Below are 12,686 nucleotides of genomic sequence, written 5' to 3'. Positions count from 1 at the left end.
GGAAAATTTGCAGATAATGGAAAAATTGAGAACACCTTTAACGAGTGCGAGACGCCGAAAAAAATTTGACAAAATGAAACACTGTTTGTACCAGAGAAAAAGGAGACGAAATTTATTGTACGCGCTTTTCCTCGCAAAGTTCGGGAAATTTTAGTGCAATATGAAAAACCAATTGTCAGAATTCAGTTCCCACTTGATAACGAAATATTTGTTTCTACGGTAAAAGTGAAGAGAAGTAAAAGAGAGAAAAGAGATATTAAACGGAGCTACAATGAAGTTATGCAGTCAAAGATGGTGAACACTGGAGTCCAAATCAGATTTAATGATGATTTAGTATTTTGCGAGAATGACAAAATTGAGAAAAGTAGAGATGAAAAGAGGAATGCAAAAAAGAAACAAAATTTGGATATTCAGCCTGAAATTACGAAAAATAAAATGTTGGACGGGCTGTGCCATGATAACAAAAATAATAGGGGGGAAAAAGAGGCCAAGACCCATGGGGGATAAAACAAAATGGGTACAAAATAGAGATGAATGACCTGTAACGGGTGGGGGGAAAGTTGGGAGATATGGAATGTCGAGTCGGATTGGAAAAACTTGGGAAGGAATCTGATATTGGTCTGATCAACTCAAAAGAGGGTTTGTTCCTTTATGAGGGGGAGGAATTCCTTGGGGAAGATCCCCTGCGGGAAGACGTGAAAGATAGCCCTTTTCCTCGATGCACAACTGGCGGACAAGTTGTGATCCCTCTACTAAAGCCTTGTCTTTCCAGTCTTCAATATTATCTTCATCCCTCATCGCCGAGCATTATTCATTCAATTATTTTAGGGGACACGACACCGAAAAAAGCGATTCAAGGTTCGCTCAGATTCTTACTTCATTTTCCTGAACTCCTATCGTTTTCACAGGCCTTTGTATTTTCGGCCTTAGATTATTTGAAATTATGCCAAGGGGCAATTGACTTTTTTATTGAGATGTGGGGCTGTTTCCACAGATGGAAATTAAGAGGTCCGTGCAGCCAATTTTCCATGATAACTGGCATCATCATATGTGCCAGAAACTGATTCTCTGCTCCTCTCAAATGAAAATTCAGGAGAGCGAGAAAATTTTTTGATTTTGATTGTGCTGCGCACAATCATTGTCTACAAATCTTGGGGACTTCAACTTTTAAAACCTAATGCGGATGCTATACGATTTAGACCATGGTGGCCCTACAGTAGAGACGTGTCGATGACGACCGATCCAGAGCCAAGCGGTGGAAGTAGTAGCACATACTAGCGGAAGTGAGAAGGAAAATTGATTTGTTAAAGTTGAAATTATGTGCTTATGTTTGTAAGGGGGGACCGAGGTAGCACGTGGGTAGTCATTTATCTTACGGGGGAGGTGTTGGGGTTTCACCCCTGTTTCTTTTCCTTTCAGATAAATGACCTGTTTTCGTTTTCTTAATTACATTTGCTTATAGTATAATTTCAAAAGACAGGTTAAATTCTCGTTGCTAAGATAGAGGTGTCGCAATAAGTGAGCTTTGAAGTAAGTTCTATTTTTGTACTTCCTCGTTTGGGAGTCATTGAAAGATTAAGCTAAGAGGTAGAATTGGGTTTGAATGGGGATGGAGCTGATTGGCTGGGTCAAGCGAAGGTCCACCCCTATGAACAGTTGTGTGCAAAATATTATTTTTTTTTAGTCTACTTTGAGACCCCGTATAGGGAGTCTGTAATTGGAATTTATAGATGTTATTATTGTGACCCTTTTGGAAGAATACAAGTAAGGTATTTTCAACAAACTGTGTACTAGTTTCCGTAACCCAGGCAGGGTAGGAATAGAGCTACGAGGTACCGTCATTATTTTATTGACAGGGAGGTTTGTTACCTCCAAAGAAAGAAATAGAGATTTTCTAGCTGTAACCCAAGGCGGGTACACTTGGCTTTAGAAAGTGGCCATTTGACCACTCGATCGCGTTATCATACCCTGGGACAGGGTATACTGTAAATCGGGTAGTACCAAAGCCGATATTTGCAGAACCGGTGTGGTAGACGCGGGAATTACATTACAATTTTGGGCCGGGGCTTTCTCCTACAATAAGTGGTGACATCCGTATATTACCACGCCAGTGGCGTTGTGGCCTACCGGTATAACACTGGTGGCTAAAATACCACGAACATTGGTGCCAGCGGTGGTTATCACACCGAACATTGGTGCCAGTGGTAGCTAGCACTACGAACATTAATCTTCTTCTTTTTTATGGGGGTGGGGGCTAGGCCAAGGATAACAGTTAGACAATCAAACAGTTCGTGGTAACGAACTGTAAAGAAGGAGCGACCCGGCTCAATAGTAAGCAAAACTCTAAAAAACGAAATTTTGATATAAATAGATATATCAAAAGAATTGCCGTCTTACGTTGATTTCAACTATAAGTGTCATTAAGTTTAGTCGTACCCTTCAAAGGTTACGAGCCTGAGAAATTAAGCCTGATTTTTGAAAAAGGAGGAAACAACCCCTAAGAGTCAAGTGATCCTAATGAAAATCACACCATCAGATTCAGTGTCTCAGAAATCCTTACTGAATGTGTTTCAAACTCCTATCTCCAAAAATGTGGACTTTTGTATTTTTGCCAGAAGAAAACACGGATGCGTGTTTATCTGTTTTTATTTTGTTTATTTTTCCCAGGATTGGTGGTATCGACCCAGTGGTTCTATAAATATCGGGAGATGGCTCATTCGAACGAAAATTAAAAGCTCTAGTGCCCTTTTTAAGTGACCGAAAAATTTGAGGGCAACTAGGCCCCTCCCCAGTCCCTTTTTTCCCAAAATCGTCCGATAAAAATTTTGAGATAGCCGTTTTGTTTATTATAATTGAAAGGCCCAATAACTATGCCTTTGGGTATAACATGACCCTCCCCCCCCCACAGCCCCAAGGGAAAGGTCTTTAAGTTATAAAATTAGCTTATTGATTGTGCGTAGTATTTGTTATTGGGTTGTAGGCGCACATTTTCGGGTGGGGGAGGGACAAATTTTCTGCTGGGGATTTTTCCACAGGAGTATTTTCCGTGGGAGGGAAGTTTCCAGCGAGTGAACTTGTCAGGGGAAATTGTACACTGGGGGAATTTGCCAGAATTCTTATACAAAATTCTTTTTACGTGTCTTGCTTTCTCTTTTCCGTCTCATTTGCACGGACAGAGTGGTTAAGAGTAATTGTTCAGGGTAAATTTTCACCGGGATTGAATTGTCTAGAGAATATTTCCGTGGGGAGGGCGTTTCTCTGTGGAGGTGGGCCAGATTTCCTGGCATTATTTAAAAAAAAACAATCAGAAGTTAAATAAAAAAAAAACAATTTTTTCAGCTGAAAGTCAGGAGCAACATTAAAACTTAAAACGAACAGAAATTATTACGTATATAAAGGGGTTCACCCCCTCCTAAACACCTCGCTCTTCACGCTAAAGTTTGAAATTTGTCCCAATTCTTTAATAATGACTCCTAAAACACAAGGGCCGTTTAATTAGAACAATAAGACACTTTTTTAAAAGTGCTAAAAAACTTTAGCGTAAAGAGCGAGGTGTTGAGGAGGGGACAACCCCCTTTATATACGTAATAATTTCTGTTCGTCTTAAGTTCTTAATGTTGCTCGTTACTTTCAACTGAAAAAAAACCTGTTTTTTTATTTAATTTGACAAAGAAGTGAGAATGAAATTCTATGCATACTCAGCTTAATTTTCCTGCGTAAAGACTATTTAATATTTCTTTATAACAATCCTTGTGAGTCCCCCATGAGATTTCGAGGTTTCACTTGGAGAGGACGATAGAGAGTTACCTTTAATAAAGAGCCACAAGGCCTCAGTATTTTTTTTCAGAGCTGCTTCATATAGAAGCAACATATTGTGCACAGTAATGTTTTTAATGTGATTACAATAACTTTATATTCATTTTTTATTATAAAAACAGGAAAAAGCCTACGTCTTTTTCTTTTTTGAAATAGTAAGAGACGAACCTCAAACAATTTAAGTCCAATGTACGCAATAGTTTGTTATTCCAGTGATCGTGTTTTAATGTTATGGTAGCTAGCAACCTAGTAAGAGACGATCACGTCCCATACTAAGATTTTCAAGAGATTTGTTTTAGAAAGACATACATTTATGCTTTTAAAAACTATATTTTTAAAATATATTTGGCAAAAGCTGTTACCAAAAGCTACATAATTGCATACATTACTAAATAACACAAACATAGTGTACTTCATCCACTATACTTCTTCTATCAAAGGAGTATTAACAACATCTAAGAAAAATAAGCTTATCTAATACCTTGCTGCTGCACAATAGATTAGGCCTTTGTTCTTGATGAAAGGTTGTCAGGCTCAATCCCGCCTGTCGCAAGGAAAGTCTGTGTAAAAACGTAATAATTTTGTTTGTATTAAACAAAAAAATCCACGCTATTAACACCCAAAAATAAAGCTAAATAGCAAAACCAAAGATCATGAAATGTGATGGAATGATAATAAGTGTCTAAGGGCTGAAAATTCAGTAGAAGCTATGACGTCATACTGTCTGTTTTCATGACTAGCCTCAATCCTTAAGAGTAATCTAATTTAACATTTTTTTTGCTTGATTAAAGAAGGCACTAGAACTTTTAATTCCCGTTTGAATGAGGCCTCTCGCGACAATCTAGGACCATTGAGTCGATACGACAACCCCTGGGGAAAAAAACAAACAAACAAATAAACACGCATCCGTGATCTTTCTTCTGGCAAAAATACCAAAATCTACATTTTTGCAGATAGGAGCTTGAAACCTCTACAGTACGGTTCTCTGACGCGCTGAACCTGATAGTGTGATTTTCGTTAAGATTTTATGACTTTTAGGGGTTGTTTCTCCCTTTTTTGAAAATAAGGCGAATTTTCTCAGGCTCTTAACTTTTGATGGGTAACATTATGCATGATGAAACTTATATATTTAAAATCAGCGTAAAAATCTGATTCTTTTGATGTATCTATTAGTATCTTATGATTTTAGTATTTTAGAGTTTCTGCTACTATTGAGACGAGTCGCTCTTACTATACAGTTAGTTACCACGAACTGTTTGAAAGATGGTCATAAAAACTTTGGAAGGGACTTGTGCAGTTGAAAATTTACAGTTCTAGTGCCGTTTTCAAGAGCCAAAGGGATCGGTGAGCAGCTAGACCCCCAACCACACCCTTTTGACTGTCATCATCCCAATGACATTTGGTCAAAATGTTTTGATAGGCATTTTCTTCAAAATGATCAAAAATTCAGATAACCATGGCTCCAGGTATGGGATGACCTCCAATTGGCTATGGGGCGCGTGCTGTAAGTTACACACGTTGCCCATTATTACCATATGATGTTTGTTCTTGGTAAAAGGGCGTTTGTGTATATCCTGGGACTCCAAAAGAAGCTTAGGATATTAAGCTGAAACTTGCTGGAAGTGTTGAGAGTAAAAAAAAAAAAAATTAAAACACATTGTATAAGTTCTGGTTGGCTAAAGGGTGTATCAGCAATATTTCAGGAACAGCTGAGAAGAGAAAGGTCTTAAGAGGTACTGGAACTTCTTGGAAGGGTGTAAAGTGGGAGCCTTTGAATAAATTGGGATGGGAGTGTACGTAGCTTGTTTGTCTCAGGTGGATTGGTCCTGTAGTGAGTGTTCAGTAGTAGTAGTAACACAAAATATTAAGTTGAAACTTCCAGGGAATGTTGAGGGGGATGTCGGAAAAAACGGTGGAAAACTAGCCCTCCCCTCGACCATTCTGATAGTCCCATCCCCATCAAAACTAATCAAAATTTTGAGATGGTTACTTTGCTCCGTACTGTCAAAGATCCACCAAGTATGCCCCTGGGGAGGACCTGACCTACAGCCCCCGGGATTAAAGGGTTAGCAGAATCACTTTTTCTTTATCCTTTTTGAATATTTTGTTTTTAATTATTTTAAGAACTGCATGTTTCAAATTATTTTTAAACTTTTCACTTCATCTAGGTCTACAATCAGTGTGATCAATTCTGTCGTCAATAAGAAAGCCACGAAGCAAAGACATATTTTTAGTTTTATTTCATTTGTTAAATTTTAATAGTTTGATTAATAAATTTTATAATTTTAATATAATTATAATAAATTTTAATAATTTTAATAGCTCTTTTGACCAGTCAACTTCTCCTTACTTTTCATCCCCAATGAAGAATCGAGCATGGTTTTTGTACTAAATTTATTAAACCTGCCGCTGGGACTGTGTGAGTAATGTCCAGATATCCTCAAATCTAAAATTACTCGCCCATTAGCAGTTACTATAGTACAGTAGCTATAAAACCTCCTCCTGAGAGGGAAGATTAAAGTTATATTCACTCTACAGTAATGATCTGGATGCTATTTTTATGGATTCTATCAGAATGCCTGGAATATTGCTGATACACCCTTTGGCCAACCAGGACTAACACAATTTTTTTTTACTCTCAACATTATCATAAGCTTCTTTTGGAGTCACAGGATAAACACAAATCACCCTTTCCTAATAACAAAGATTATATGTTGACAATGGCCAACCTGCAGAACTTGCGGCCCTTGCCCAAAAGGCTGCGGGGGAGGGAGGGGGGGGTCATCCCATCCCTGGAGGCATGGATATTTGGCTTTTGGCTGATTTAGAACAACATGACTATCAAAACATCTTGATCAAATGTCGTTGGGATGATGACAGCCAAAAAGGGTATGGCTGGTGGGCTGGATGCTTAGCGATCCCTTTAACTCTTCAAAAGGGCATAGAACTGTAAATTTTCAACTGCACAAGTCCCTAACTATCCCTTCTATATGAAGCGGCTCGGAAAAAAATACTAAAATCTTGTGGCTGTTTATTGTAGGCAACGCTCTATCGTCGCCTCCAGCTGAGACCTTGAACTCTCAGGGGGATTTATAAGAAATATTATAAAGAAATAGTAAATGGTTTTTACGCAGAAGAACTAAGCGGAGTATATATTGAATTTCATTCTCATTTCTTTTTCAAACTGTCTAACTTTTATCTTTGCCCCACCCCCTCTCCCCCAAAAAAGAAGATTATCACTGCCTCCCCCGGCCAAAAGTGCCTGGATTTTAGGGTTGTGAAGTCACTAGCTTTAAATTTTGTTCTTTTTGTCTAAATTAAGATATCACAGAAAATAAATGTCGAATTCCTGTCTTTAGTAAAAAAAAAAAAAAAAAAAAAAAAAAAAAAAAAAAAAAAAAAAAAGAAACATAATCACAGCATGATCGTAAAATCTGTCATAGATTTTAGCGTACCAAAAGTTACACACTTTGTCTGATGACACAAAAAGAAGAAACCTTCCCCAATGGCACTATAATGACACTTTGTCCAACGACAAAAAATAATAGTGAAACCTTTCGTGATGACAGTTTTGGCAGCATTCGTAAAATTGAGGACACAAAAAATTGCTGAAAAGAGTTTTCGTGGTAAATAGCGTTAACACCAATTACATTGGCTTAATTATTCCGTTTATCCTTACAAAGCTTCTAACTTTATGGGCTAGCCTTAGGATGATTAAATAAAAAAAACAAGTTTTTTAAACTGAAAGTAAGGAGCGACATTAAAACTTAAAACGAACAGAAATTATTCCGTATATGAAAGGGGCTGTCCCCTCCTCAACGCCTCGCTCTTTACACTAAAGTTTTTATTGTTTTAAAAAAAAAAGTTGTCATAAAGAGTCAAGCTTTAACATAAAGAGCGAGGCGTTGAGGAGGGGACAACCCCTTTCATATACGGAATAATTTCTGTTCGTTTTAAGTTTTACTTTCAGTTTAAAAAACTTGTTTTTTTTTATTTAATTTCTGATCGTTTTTTAGCTAATGCAGCTTTTATTTTGGCTCACCGTCATTGAATAAGTAAACAAAATTTGCATAAAAATTTTTCCTTTCTTTTGCTAAATGGCTGTCTCTAAATTTGGTTCTGACGTAATTTACAAATTAACTTACGTAACGAACTTCTATATTCGTATATTTTTCTTCTGGCAAAAATACAATGTTGCAGATTTTTGCAGATATGAGCTTGAAACCTATGTAATAGGGTTTTTTGATACACGGAATCTGACAGTGTGATTTTCATTAAAATTCTTTCACTTGTAGGGGATGTTTCCCCCCTATTAAAAAAAAAATCAGGTAAATTTTCTCAGGCTCGTAGCCTTTGATGAGTAATACTAAACTTAATAAAATTTATATATTTAGAATCAGCATTATAAGCCCATTCTTTTGATGCATTTATTGACATCAAATTTCCGTTTTTAAAAGTTTTCATTACTATTGAGCCGTATCGCTTGTTTTTTTGTTTTTTTTATTACGTATAAATTATTGCGTATATGAGGGGGTTCTTCCCTTGTTCAATACCACGCTCTTTATGTTAAAAGAAATTTTAATTCACAAACCCCTGAATCACAAAGGCCGTTTAATTAGAATAGATATCTCTTTTGAAAGCACAAAAAAAAAACTGTAGCTTAAAGAGCGAGGCATTGAATTGGGGGAGAACCCCCTCATATATGTAATAATTTCTGTTCGTTTTAAGTTCTAATGTTGCTTCTTACTTTCAGTTGAAAAAACTTGTTTGTTTTTTAATTTAATTTCTGATCGTTTTTTAAATAATGCTTGGAAATCCGGCGCCCCCTTCATAGAAAGTTCCCTTACCCCAAAGAAACATCCTCCACGGAAAGATTCTCCCGAGTAACCTCCTCCTCACGCCCCCCCCCCCCCGAAAAAAATCCTTCCTGAAAATGTCTGTATACTTCCCAATAACCAATACAATATGTAAACAATGGGCAAAGTTCATAACTTGCAGCTCTTCCCCTGGGATCTGTGGGGGATTAAGTCATCCTAAAAGACATATTTATTAGATTTTCGACTATGCTGAACAAAATGGCTATCTAAAAATTTTAATTGGGTGACTTTGAGAAAAAAATGAGCGTGGGAGGAGGCCTAGTTGCCCTCCATTTTGGTCACTTTTTTTTGGTTGCTTAAAAAGGGCACTAGAACTTTTAATTTCTGTCCCAATAAGCCCTCCTACGATATTCTAGGACCACTGGATCAATGCGATTACCTCTGGGAAAAAAACAAAAAAAAACAAATAAACACGCATCCGTGATCTTTCTTCTGGCAAAAAATTGAAAATTCCACATTTTTGTAGATAGGAGCTTGAAACCTCTACAGTAGGGTTCTCTGATGCGCTGAATATGATGGTGTGATTTTCATTATGGTTCTATAATTTTTAGAGGGTCTTTCCCCCTTTTTTCGAAAATCAGCCAAATTTTCTCAGGCGCGTAACTTTTGATGGGTAAGATTAAACTTGATGAAACTTATATTTTTGAAATTAGAATTAAAACCTGATTCTTTTGATGTATCTATTGGTACCAAAATTTTGTTTTTTAGAGTTTCCGTTACCACTGAGCCGGGTCGCTCATTACTTACAGTTCGTTATCACGATGTGTTTGATAGACTATGATAAATAAGTGAAATTCATCATTTTTCAGCAACTCTGAAAAATTTATTGCTGGCTTAACTTATCACAGAGACAAGCTGTATTGGCCTTACTTTAACTAGGCTAACAAGTTTTTCTGATTTTTTAAGCTAATCCTGACCTAGTTGGCTTGTTCTAGAGACAAATATTAAGGGTTTTTAAATTATGAAGAATGGAGCTTGGAAAAAATTGACAAATTGGAATTTATCACTTTGACCCAAGTCTATAATTTTGACCAAAATATACTACTTTGACACAAATTTATCACTTGGACCGAATCAGTTTTGGTCTTGAAGTCTTAGGTTAAATTTGATAAATGTTGGGGTTCCTTCAGCGACACGATATGTTGAAAAGTACTGAAAATTTGAATACATGTCTTGTAAAATGTAATGTAATCGGATTATCGGATTAACGTAATGTATTATTGTATATCGGATTATATCGTAATATATCGGATTAACGTAATGATTATTGGATTAACGGAAATGTAATCGGATTAACGACGCTTCTTGATCCACTTAGATCCCTGCGTCGGCCCTGGCGTGCATTGCTCAGCTTTTAAATTTTCATTGGTGCATGTCAATAAGAACATGGTCGACATTTATGTTTGAAGTTTTACTCTGAGTTAGTATCTCTGCTCTGTGGCAAGTCTGTTTATGGCTCTTTTATTTCAGGCTCATGCATTGTCATTCATGGTCAAGTTGTTCACAAAAGTGAGCAAAACCGGTCGTCGAAGTCGAGACATATTTACACGTTCCATGTCTTGGAAGAAAAAGACGTAAAGTATCCAACTGATAATTGGTTACAACCTACTTTTAGCTTGCCGTTTCCACGCTTATACCAAGAGTAATATTAGCCTACTATTTGAACATTTGTTGCTGTAATTATTCATTTTCCTAATAAGAACACAAATAAGAATTCTTTTGACAAAAATCGTTTTTCTACAATGTATTTTGTTTTTACTTTGAGACTGTAACACATTTTAACTTTCAGCCACTTACCCAGTTCCACTAAGAATATTTCCGAGAAAAAAGTTTTTCAAAGAAAAGTAAAGAGGAAAAGTAAAAAAACTCAAAACGACCAAACATCATAGGCAACGCAATAGTGATGCCTAAGCAAAGAGCTATATCGGCAAAATGTTATATAACTATTTTTTATTCTTTTTTTCACCAAGGCGCTTAGCATAAAAGGAATTGTCGTAGAAACTTCAAAGGAGCTCATTAAATTGGAAATTGCAAGATCTAATGCCCTTTTTAGAGTCAAAAGTGAAATGATTCTCAGGCACATCAATTCCCCAAACGCATCCAATCAAAATTTTTAGATAGCCTTTTTCTTCAACATGGTCGAAATATCCAGAAGCTATTTGTCTCGTAGTATCAGCCCCCCCTCCAATATCCCTTGGAGTAAGATAGTGTTTGATATTGAGAAAAGTGGGAATGTTTGACCTTTAGTGTCCAAAAAGACAAAGGACATTCAGGTGGACCTTTCAGAGAAAGTTGAGTGGAGTATTGAACTAAATAAAAACACCTTATGTACATACGTGTTGCCTCCCCATAAAGACATGGGGAAGATTGTTTGAATTTCTTGCAGGAAAGAGCTTCATTAACTACAGTTCAAACCTTGCGCAAATTACCCTTACACTCATCAATTTGACGCAAAAATACAGCTTTTTGGCTGCACGTACTGAAGAAGTAAGCACATTTTTATAATGTTTATACTTCAGAAGATCATTCTGTTTCTTACTTTTACATGCAGCCTTGAACAGAGACGCCTTAATATGTTTAGCATTGATCAGACCTCTAGACATCCATGGGCATTTAGGTGTTAAAGTCCTTGACCTCTTTCTAAGAGGAACATGCTTTCAGTTTTAGACACAAATAGTGATAGATAAATAGGGAAGTAATCAGAAAGATCAGTGAAAATAAGACCAGAAATAAACTTCAAATTAGGAGAATGAAAAATGAAAACATTATGTATTAAAGTGGCAGAACTTCTTGTAGAGTCAACACGAGAAGGAAAAAAAATTAAGGAAGTAGCCCAGAAGAAGAAAGAACAAAAAAAAGATGGTCACATTCATCACTTGATACAGCGTTTAACATGTTACAATAATTAAAATCACCCGAAACACAAACACGTTTTTGGAGAGAGTCCCCACACAAGAAAGTTGATCAAGCAAATCACAGAACAGATGTGTTGGAAAAGGAGGGGGCTTATAAAACAAACAAACAGTATCAATGCAAACTGGCTTTTCAGATCACTGCCAAGAGAATAGAATGTCCTACAATTAGAAACTGCTGATGTAAACAAGGATTTAGAGTCACACCCTCTACTAGATTTGATATCAGATTTTATAAATAAAGAAATACCCCCTGAACACTTTTGTTTTTACCATTCTAGGGACATGAACAACAATATAACCAAGCATATCAAAAGCAGTTAAATTTTTACTATATGATAACCATGTTTCTGTTAAGCCTATCATAGGCAGCGCAATAGCGCTGCCTAAGTAAAGAACGATGTTGGCACAATGCATTATTTTTCTTTGTTTCTTTCTTTCTTTTAGACTGGGGCACTTCTATCGAATAAGTTGTCGTAGAAACTTTAAAAAGGGCTCATTTGATCAGAAATTAGAAGGGCTCGTGCCTTTTTAAATGACCGAAAGCGATTGGAAAGGCAACTAACACCCGTTCTACGCCCACCATTTCTTCAAACACATCCAATCAAAATTTTAAGATACCCAATTTGCTCAACGTAATTGATCGATCTAGAAATTATGTCTTTGAGGGGGACAGTATCCCCATAGCCCTCAGGCAAGGGCTGTAAGTTATGCCCTGGGGGCATATAAGGTTTTTATAGAAAGTGTTGTCGTAGAAACTTCAAAAAGGGCTCATTCAATTAAAACTTCAAAGGGCTAGTGCCCTTTTTAATAGACGAAAATGATTGGAGGGCAACTAACCCCCCTCTAACGCCCACCATTTCCCCAAACACATCCAATTAAAATTTTGAGATATCCATTTTGTTCAACGTGGTTGAAGGTTCTGGAAATTAGGTCTTTGAGGATGATAGCCCCCTCAGAGCCCTCAGGGCAAGGATTGAAAGTTACGCCCTGGGGACATGTAAGGTTCTTATAGAAAGCGTTGTCGTACAAACTTTAAAAATGGCTCATTCGATTGGAAATTGAAAGAGCTAGTGCCCTT

At 36.8% G+C, this 12,686-nt stretch overlaps 1 protein-coding gene across 1 annotated transcript in view; it reads left to right on the top strand.

Annotated features, from left to right (window-relative positions):
- Nucleotides 1-10,422, top strand: part of Phyhd1 (Phytanoyl-CoA dioxygenase domain containing 1) — an 81,840-nt gene extending 71,418 nt beyond the window's left edge. The window contains exon 5 of the mRNA XM_089102240.1: nt 10,164-10,422. Within this exon, the coding sequence (XP_088958366.1) occupies nt 10,164-10,339 (176 nt within the window). The 3' untranslated portion in view covers nt 10,340-10,422. The remainder of the gene's footprint in view (nt 1-10,163) is intronic.
- The last annotated feature ends 2,264 nt before the right edge of the window (nt 10,423-12,686 follow it).

This window comes from Artemia sp. Qi Xiang Cuo, chromosome 16, assembly GCF_049724085.1.
Source record: "Artemia sp. Qi Xiang Cuo chromosome 16, ASM4972408v1, whole genome shotgun sequence".
In the NCBI taxonomy this organism is placed as follows: domain Eukaryota; kingdom Metazoa; phylum Arthropoda; class Branchiopoda; order Anostraca; family Artemiidae; genus Artemia; species Artemia sp. Qi Xiang Cuo.
Note: the sequence above shows the minus strand (reverse complement) of the source record. Positions and strands in the feature narration are given on the sequence as shown.